At 42.6% G+C, this 10,293-nt stretch overlaps 1 protein-coding gene across 6 annotated transcripts in view; it reads left to right on the forward strand.

The window, feature by feature from the left end:
* Nucleotides 1-8,395, forward strand: part of LOC115150503 (inositol 1,4,5-trisphosphate receptor type 1) — a 169,048-nt gene extending 160,653 nt beyond the window's left edge. For all 6 annotated transcript variants that reach the window (XM_029693870.1, XM_029693871.1, XM_029693873.1 and 3 more), the window contains 3 exons: nucleotides 5,139-5,299; nucleotides 6,676-6,837; nucleotides 7,896-8,395. In XM_029693870.1, the coding sequence (XP_029549730.1) occupies nucleotides 5,139-5,299; nucleotides 6,676-6,837; nucleotides 7,896-7,982 (410 nt within the window). In that variant the 3' untranslated portion in view covers nucleotides 7,983-8,395. The remainder of the gene's footprint in view (nucleotides 1-5,138; nucleotides 5,300-6,675; nucleotides 6,838-7,895) is intronic.
* Nucleotides 8,396-10,293: the final 1,898 nt, after the last annotated feature.

A 10,293-nucleotide genomic window follows, 5' to 3' on the forward strand; every position in this document is an offset into this window, starting at 1 on the left:
ACCATTTCAGTTTGTCTGTGATGTGTACGCCCAGGAACTTAAAACTTTCCACCTTCTCCACTACTGTCCTGTCGTTGTAGATAGGGGGTGCTCCCTCTGCTGTTTCCTGAAGTCCACGATAATCTCTTTTGTTTTGTTGACGTTGAGTGTGAGGTTGTTTTCCTGACACCACACTCCGAGGGCCCTCACCTCCTCCCTGTTGGCCGTCTCGTTGTTATTGGTAATCAAGCCCACTACTGTTGTGTCGTCTGCAAACTTGATGATTGAGTTGGAGGCGTGCATGGCCACGCAGTCATAGGTGAACAGGGAGTACAGGGCTGAGAACGCACCCTTGTGGGGCCCCAATGTTGAGGATCAGACCCAGGGTCTTGAGCTTAATGACAAGTTTGGAGGGCACTATGGTGTTAAATGCTGAGCTGTAGTTGATGAACAGCGTTCTTACATAGGTATTCTTCTTGTCCAGATGGGTTAGGGCAGTGTGCAGTGTGATTGCGTCGTCTGTGGACCTATTGGGGTGGCAAGCAAATTGGAGTGGGTCAAGGGTGTCCGGTAGAGTGGAGGTGATATGATCCTTGACTAGTTTCTCAAAGCACTACATGATGACGGAAGTGAGTGCTACAGGGCGATAGTCGTTTAGCTCAGTTACCTTAGCTTTCTTGGGAACAGGAACAATGGTGGCCCTCTTGAAGCATGTGGGAACAGCAGATTGGGATAGGGATTGATTGAATATGTCTGTAAACACACCAGCCAGCTGGTCTGCGCATGCTCTGAGGGCGCGGCTAGGGATTCCGTCTGGGCCGGCAGCCTTGCGAGGGTTAACACGTTTAAATGTTTTCCTCACGTTGGCTGCAGTGAAGGAGAGTCCGCAGGTTTTGGTAGCGGGCCGTGTCGGTGGCACTGTAATGTCCTCAAAGCGAGCGAAGAAGTTGTTTAGTTTGTCTGGGAGCAAGACATCGGGGTCTGCGACAGGGCTGGTTTTCTTTTTGTAGTCCGTGATTGACTATAGACCCTGCCACATTCCTCTCGTGTCTGAGCCGTTGAATTGCGACTGTACTTTGTCTCTATACTGACGCTTAGCTTGTTTGATTGCCTTGCGGAGGGAATAGCTACTCTGTTTGTATTTGGTTATGTTTCCGGTCGCCTTGTGCCCTGATTAAACGCAGTGGTTCGCGCTTTCAGTTTTGCGCGAATGCTCTGCCATCAATCCACGGTTTCTGGTTGGGGAAGGTTTTAATCGTCGCTGTTGGTACAACATCACTGATGCACTTGCTAATAAACTCGCTCACCGAATCAGCGTATACATCAATGTTTTTGTTCGACGCTATCCAGAACATATCCCAGTCCACGTGATCAAAGCAATCTTGAAGCGTGGAATCAGATTGGTCGGACCAGCGTTGAACAGACCTGAGCATGGGCGTTTCCTGTTTTAGTTTCTGTCTATAGGCTGGGAGCAACAAAATGGAGTCGTGGTCAGATTTGCCGAAAGGAGGGCGAGGGATGGCTTTGTATGCGTTGCGGAATTTAGAGTAACAATGATCCAGAATTTTCCCAGCCCGGGTCGCGCATTCGATATGCTGATAAGATTTAGGGAGCCTTGTTTTCAGATTAGCCTTTTTAAGATTCCCAGCCGCAATAAATGCAGCCTCAGGATATGTGTTTTCCAGTTTACATAGAGTCCATTGAAGTTCTTTCAGGGCCGTTGAGGTGTCTGCTTGGGGGGGGATGTACACGACTCTGATTATAATCGAATTCTCTTGGTAGATAATGCAGTCGGCATTTGATTGTAAGGAATTCTAGGTCAGGTGAACAAAAGGACTTGAGTTCCTGTATGTTGTTATGATCACACCACGACTCGTTAATCATAAGGCATACGCCCCCGCCCTTCTTCTTACCAGAGAGATGTTTGTTTCTGTCGGCGCGATGCTTGAAGAAACAAGGTGTCTGTACCGACTCTGATAGTGTATCCCGAGTGAGTCATGTTTCTGTGAAACAGAGAATGTTACAATCTCTGTCTCTCTGGTAGGCAACGCTTGCTCGGATTTTGTCTACCTTGATGTCAAGAGACTAGACGTTGGCTAGTAGTATACTCGGGAGCGGTGGGCGATGTGCCCGTCTACGGAGCTTGACCAGAAGACCGCTCCGTCTACCTCTTCTGCGGCGCAGTTGTTTTGGGTCGCCTGCTGGGATCCGATCCATTGTCCTGGGTGGTGGACCAAACAGAGGATCCTCTTCGGGAAAGTCGTATTCCTGGTCGTAATGTTGGTAAGTTGACGTTGCTCTTATATCCAATAGTTCCTCCGGCTCTATGTAATGAGACTTAAGATTTCCTGGGGTAACAGTGTAAGAAATAATACATTAAAAAAACAAAATACTGCATAGTTTCCTAAGAACGCGAAGCGAGGCGACCATCTGTCGGCGCCGGATGGTGTTTATATACACTATATAGATATTACTGCACTGTCGGAACTAGAAGCACAAGCATTTCACTACAACAAGCATTTTGCATCTGCTAACCATGTGTATGTGACCAATAACATTTGATTTGATGACAAGGCACAAACTGATTTTTAGACATTTTTGCACATTTATTAAAAATAAAAAAACGGTATATCACATTTACATAAGTATTCAGACCCTTTACTCAGTACTTTGTTGAAGCACCTTTGGCAGTGAATACTTCTTCCATTTACGAATTGATGGAGGTCACCGTGTTCTTGGGGACCTGCAATGCTGCAGAAATGTTTTGGTACCCTTCCCCAGACCTGTGCCTCGACACAATTCTATCTCGGAGCTCTACGGACAATTCCTTCGGCCTCATGGCTTGGTTTTTGCTCTGACATGCACTGTCAACTGTGGGACCTTATATAGACAGGTGTGTACCTTTCCAAATCATGTCCAATCCAATTGTAGAAACATTTCAAGGATGATCAATGGAAAGAGGATACACCTGAGCTCAATATCGAGTGTCTGGATACTTATGTAAATAAGGTATTTCTGTTTTTTATTTTTAATATATTTGCAACAATTACTAAAAACCTGTTTTTGCTTTGTCATGATAGGGTTTAATGTGTAGATTGATGAGGAAATGTTTTATTTAATCCATTAATTGGGGCTGCAGGGTAGCCTAGTGGTTAGAGCGTTGGACTAGTAAGATCGAATCCCCGAGCCGACAATGTTCAAATCTGTAGTTCTGCCCCTGAACAAGGCAGTTAACCCACTGTTCCTAGGCCGTCATTGAAAATAAGAATTTGTTCTTAATAACTGACTTGCCTAGTAAAATAAAAAATAAATAATCCAACGTATCTAACTGATGGGAAACACAAGCTACATTCCTTGCCAAATGACGACAGTTGTATCACAAATTCAAAATGGACTGGTTGACTGGTTGACTGAAGTACAGAAACATGTATTCCAACAACGAGCTGTAGTTTTGGAAAAATTGTGTCCTGTCTAATTTCAGTTTAGGCTTTTGACACTAGCTGCCACAAAGTCAAAGTGGTTTATATCTTAAAAATGTATTTAAACAAAAATGTGCTTTTTGGTCTTATTTCAAGGTTAGGAATAAGGTTAGTTTCGGTTTATAATCAGATAAGAGAATTTGTAGAAATAGGTGGGGTTTAAGACTTTGTGGCTGTGGTAACTAGTGACAATCCTACTTTGCGAACTGCTAGTGCCATTTAGAATTGGTTAGTCTAGGCTAATAATAGCTAGCTAGCCAGCCACCAGAGGACAGCAACACAACAAGATGCTCAGCGAGTTTCTGTCAATGAGGTATGCTCTCGATGCTATGTGATCGGAGTGGAGCCAAATCCAAACTGGCTTCCCTTGACACTTTTTTTGGGGGCGCCAGGGCCATTCACAGTTGAGTTCCCTCAGTTTAGCTCAACGCTGATTGGCTATTATTTTATTTACTTTTTATCAAGGAAGGCCAAATGCTCGCTGACTTCTGTTGCATTCAATGCTAGGGGCAGAAACAATGTTATACTCTTTTGGACCAGACAGCATCAGATAAATGGCCTTACACATACAGAGACAGCGGGGAGATGTTTCTCTCGCTTGAATGCTTTCTCCGGTGCAATACATTCAGCCTCTTGCGAATTGAAAGAAAATTCTGAAACACCCCGAGACGAAAGATAAATTATTTAGTTTTTTTCTTGGTACATTTTTTGGGGATACCTGGCTTCCCTTGGCATCCATGAATACACACCACTGGTCTTGACTGTGATAAGGGCTCAGGAAATAATAGCATCTTGTCTGTTAAATTAACAAAAAAGCCTATGCCATTGCACAGTCTTAAGCTTCAACAAGCAAGCTTACTACCTTTTTGAAGATTGTGTTCCACGGTATAACATAACCAGTTGATAAAACACTTTCAATAAATGAGTCTTAAATGGAACTTTTTTTTATTTTTATTGGCTGAGTATATATGGGTCAATTAGGATTCGTTATCTGTAATGGTTATGATAAATTGGGCATTGTTGTGCACTGTTGGCATATAGATAAATGCACACACATTTGTTTTGTCCTAAAAATATATATATATTTTTTTTATCTGAGTATTTCGGGGGGAAAATAATGCGAGTACTGGAACAGTAAAAATGTCAAATGCCCATCCCTACAGGGAAATATAAAAAAATGTAAGTGCGGCCCTCTGGACCTCGGTGAAGACCGAACGCGACCTGCGGGCCAAAATGTATTTGACACCCCTTGCCTAGATGGATAAAATCCAAAATTCCCACACTTTCTCCACATTTCCCAAATTCACATGGCAATTCTTATATTTTGGAGATTCCGGGAAGTTGGCCAGTTTATCCAGGAAGCCTAATGTTGTTTAGTCATTAGACTGAAAGATGGACTTTTTACAGGAATCGTCAAATGCTTCTGCCAGATGCTCATTAAACACCACGCCATATCACAGGGTCAAAAGTGCTCCTCTGCTGTCAGGAAGTCGCATTTTCCTTATTTCTTAGGTCGACAACGGCTTACCCTCCGTGAATTGATTTACGATCTCTAGTGTGTGTGTGTGTGTGTGTGTGTGTGTGTGTGTGTGTGTGTGTGTGTGTGTGTGTGTGTGTGTGTGTGTGTGTGTGTGTGTGTGTGTGCGTGCGCGCGCACGCACGCATTTTGTTTCCTCACAGGTCTGGAGAGAGACAAGTTTGACAACAAGACGGTGACGTTTGAGGAGCACATCAAGGAGGAGCACAACATGTGGCACTACCTGTTCTTCATAGTGCTGGTGAAGGTGAAGGACTCCACAGAGTACACCGGCCCCGAGAGCTACGTCGCTGAGATGATCAAGGTGACACACACACCAGGCGTGAGCTGGTAACATTTCCCATGTCAGACCACAATGTCTAATATGTAATGTGATACTGCATAAGCCCAGGCCGTCCCCATTACCCACTCACATGAGTGCGTAGGGTACACTACATCCTGTCCTGGGGGGTAGACTGAGGTTTGCAGGGTGCATGTAGGGCCATAGAGTTGCTGTTTGTGTGTTCTGGTAAATCCCTTAACTAGCTGCTGACCTTCACTGCCTGTGTGTACGTTGTGTGTATTGAGTCAGAGAGGAGAATGTGACACGAGCACACACACACCTCCAACGTAGATATTTGCCCTTCCACCCTCAACTGACAGAGATAGCATGTACACACTGAATGTCACTGACCGACTGAATGACAAACGCACTGGATGACACACACCCTGTGATCTCACTGGATGAGACAAACAGAAAGGCAGAGGGGCAAGACTTATACATGAACTGTTGTCTAACCCTAAAACAGATTAAGCTGTGATACGAGGCACAATGATAGCACTAGAAAAGGGAATGGGTTTCATTTTTGTATTCAACTATGATAAACCTGAGATGCCAGGAGAGTCAGCTCTTAAAGAGTCTTCATTTTTGCTGTTCAGCCTTGTTAGTTTGGTAGCAATCATGTCACCATACTGGTCTGTGCAGTTTGGTGATGTGAGCAGTTGATGTTACTCTTCAATAACACAGACCCCAAAGAAAATCAGGGGGAGAAAAATAAGTTTATTCAAAGAGGACAAATCATAGATGTTATGCTGAGAGGTAGATGTTCATTCTCCCCTGTCCTCAGTGAATCTCTCCTTCGTGATTCTCTCCACAGAACAAAGGGACAGGATGTAATTTATAACCCAGACCAAGCCTGTGGTTGACCAATTGGAATTCCTTGCAATAAAACTGGGCCAATGGCTAAATAACAAGTATCCTTTTTCAGGTTCAATGTATAAACAATTTGGGCCAATGAGAACTTGCTTTGTAGCTATGAGTTCCAGACTGAAATTCCTCCCATGTCTTATTGATCATTAATCCCCTATTACAGAAAATACACTTTCCATTGATCATTTGACTTTTAGTCCTCTATTGACCTCTCGTCCTCCGTGTTGTGTATTTATCTTCGAAATAGTCTTAGTGTCCTAGTAACACAAATACAACGGAGGATTGCAACGCTAACAATCCCCGGCCTTTTTCTTATGTTTCAATGCAAATAAACACACTTGTTCTGAGTCTTCCTTTCTTTGCTGATCGTTTTCTTTGATATCCATCACCCCCTCCTCAAAGCCATTGGATGTCTGTATGTTTCTATCTATTTTTCCTTTGTTTACTTACGCAAGTCAATTAAGAGACATTTATTTGATCTTATTTTACAGGAGCACAATCTGGACTGGTTCCCGCGGATGCGTGCGATGTCGCTGGTGAGCAGTGACGCAGAAGGCGAGCAGAACGAGATCAGAAACCTGCAAGAGAAGCTGGAGTCAGCCATGAGGCTGGTATGCAATCTGTCTGGACAGCTCACGGAGCTCAAGGAGCAGGTGAGTCTCATCTGCACAGACACACAGACAAATGTCTGTCAAATCACACCTTGGCTCCCAACAGCTAATTGGCATGGTGCTCATGTAGTTCTGAGATGATTGGATTGGTGAAAAGCAATATGGGAGAAATTCCACCAAGCCTATTCGAAGGCAAGATGGAGCGATTTACTCTTGCTTACTGAGCCCGAGGCAAGAAGGCAACAAGAGCCAGCCGGTGCTGAAACTGAAGTGATTGATGGATTGTAGCTCATCACCGCCAACACTCGTTCTAGAATGTAATTACATGCTAGCATGGCTAGTGGCTAACATTAGCCAGCTCGAGTTAGCATACGAACTCTGTAAGTTCTCCATATGAAGTTGACAATAGTTCATTGTGGGTTGTCCCGAAGATATATATTTTTTTCTAGACTAAATGTTTAAAAATAAATAAATATATATATATATATATATATATATATATATATATATATATATATATATATATATATATATTATTTTTTCTTTTTCTTTTTTATTATTTTTTTTTTTTTTGAGGTATAGGTAACCAGACCATGACTAGAACTAAGCTACTAAGACTTTGACCACACTGTTGTTACTTTGGAGAGAAAAATCTTTCTTCGTACCCTTTAAACTGATCCAATCCTTTTATATTTACAAGTGCCTATGAGTAGGAGCTAAGGGTCATTTTGAATTGAACAGAAGGTATGTCAGATTCTCTCACTGCTCTGGGCTGTTGAGTGGTTGTGGAGACAGGTTTGTGGGGTTGAGGTTGGCTGTGATGGGTGGGGTGGGCCCAGGGTGGGTTCACAGATTTGTTGAGAAATATGCAGCAGCTGGGCTGTGTGTGGAGGAAGGGGCTGGCAGTTCATGAGTTCACAGGGTCAACAATGGTCTATGTCAAACCTCGCCACAGGAAACTTGGGTTTCTCTGGGTGTGTCTCTCAGTGCATTTATCAGTAGGTGTGCAGATTTTTGTGCGCTTCTCCATGTGTTTGTTATTGGGTGTGTACTATGTGTTTATTTGAGGTTGAGATCAACACTCTTCCCCCTTTCGGTAGATGACAGAGCAGAGGAAACAAAAGCAGAGGATTGGACTCCTGGGCCACCCCCCTCACATGAACGTCAATCCCCAGCAGCCAGCCTGAGGAGGACCATGGAGTGGGTACCACCTCCTCCACCGAGGACCCTAACCCAGGACCCTAACCCAGGACCCTAACCCAGGACCCTAACCCAGGACCACTCACATGAAGGAGAGCCTGACATTACAGTGCCTTCTTCTGACAGTTAATGTAGTGTACTGGAGTATGCCAAAGTGTGTATGTACAGTAGTAGTGTGCCTGACTCATAGGCTTTAGAGAGTGAGTATGTACAGTATGAAGGGATTTGTGTGTAGAATGCCTTAATGAACACTTAGTGTTTATGAAACTAGTGCACATTAGGAGATGGGGCATATGCATGTAGTGTACGTGAGTGCGTCTATGTACTGTGCACATGAGTTTGAGTGGGTGGATGAGGAATGTATGGAGTGTGCACAAAGTGCCCCTGGACTTGAGAAGAAGGAACCAGTCATGTAAGTTTAGGTTGTAAAAATGACTCAAGTGAAAATGCCTTAGGTTGTCTTACTACCCTTAATGCCTTGTCCATCTTCCTTACCACTTTGAATGGGTGACAGAGGTTCTACTCACCCATTTGGTCTTGATGTATTTGGTGAACTTGAAGTCTTAGCCAATTGCAACACAAGACTCTTGAGACACATGGGACACTGTTGTGTTGAAGGACGCTTTCCTCTTTTTTTATATTTGTAACCTGGCAAACAGTATTTAATATCTTATTTTTGTACGAGGTGCAATACGAATACTTTACGATATGCAACCACAAAGATGTTTCATCTGTACATAATGTCTGAGGGAGATGGTAGGAGTTTTTTTAGATGGGTTTGTTATTTTATTTTATTTATATACAGTGCCTTCAGAACGTATTCATACCCCTTAAATTATTCCACATTTTGGAATAAGTCAAGGGGTATGAATACTGAATTCTAAATGGATTGTTTTTGTTTTTCTTACCCATCTGCACACAATATCCCATTTTGACAAAGTGAACATGATTTTAGACATTTATAGAACCATCGGGTTCTTGATCACCTCCCTGACTAAGCCCCTTCTCCCCGATTGCTCAGTTTGGCCAGGCAGCCAGCTCTAGGAAGAGTCTTTGTGGTTCCAAACTTCTTCCATTTAAGAATGATGGAGGCCACTGTGTTCTTCGGGACCTTCAATACTGCAGAAATCTTTTCGTACCCTTCCCCAGATCTGTGCCTCGACACAATCCTGTCTCTGAGCTCTATGGACAGTTCCTTCGACCTCATGGCTTGGTTTTTGCTCTGACATGCACTGTCATCTGTGGGACCTTTATATAGACAGGTGTGTGCCTTTCAAATCATGTCCAATCAATTGAATTTACCACAGGTGGACTCCAAGTTGTAGAAACATCTCAAGGATGATCATTGGAAACAGGGTTCACCTGAGCTCAATTTCGAGTCTCATAGTAAAGAGGCTGATTACTTATCTAATTAAGGTATTTTTGTTTTTTATGTTTGATACATTTGCTAAAATAAACAGTTTTCACTTTGTCATTATGGAGTATTGTGTGTAGATTTGAGGATTTAAAAAAAATGTAATTAATTTTAGAATAAGGCTGTAATGTAACAATGTGGAAAAAGTCGAGGGGTCTGAATACCTTCCGAAGACATTGTATACGTTTATTTTCTTATATTCCAATTTGAAGGTATCTGATCATTCCCAGGAAGCTTTTAGGATGAGGACATACGGTTACTGTTTGAGGTCATATTTGTGATGTCATATCCCAAGGTTCCTGTAGCATATTTGCCTGTTTGTACTGTGTATGTCCCCTGTAGATGGTTCTTGTGAGCATTATGAGGGATGGTGTAGAAGGAGAAAAGACAAGGAGTCACACTGAAGAAGTCAACACATTGGTATTGCTTTGGTATTGCTTTGGTATTGCTTATGTCATTCATTGGGAGCACAGTAAACACCTAAGTGAGAACCTTGTTTTGATATGATGGCTCTGAATTACATTCTGACAATCTTATATTTACATCCATTTCTGCTATCTAATCTTTCAGCACTGATTATTATGTTATTATTGCTTGTAGCACATGAATGAATTAAGTTTACTTGTCACTTTGTTTGGTGAAGGGCCTTCCGTTAAGAGAGGTGTCCTGGTTTGATTGCAGTGTTTATGTAAAGAAATCCACAGAGTACTAATATAAAAGATTTGGAGTGCTGTTTGATCAAAGTTTCTTTCAAACCTTTGATACTACTATATAAAACATGCTGTCTGAAATTTACATTCCATTCTTTAAAAGTCTATTTATTAAAGATGTGTTAGACAGTCAAGGGGTGATTTTTCCATCTGTATGGGTTGTAACACCACAGA

The sequence above is a fragment of the Salmo trutta genome, chromosome 16 (assembly GCF_901001165.1).
Source record: "Salmo trutta chromosome 16, fSalTru1.1, whole genome shotgun sequence".
NCBI lineage: Eukaryota > Metazoa > Chordata > Actinopteri > Salmoniformes > Salmonidae > Salmo > Salmo trutta.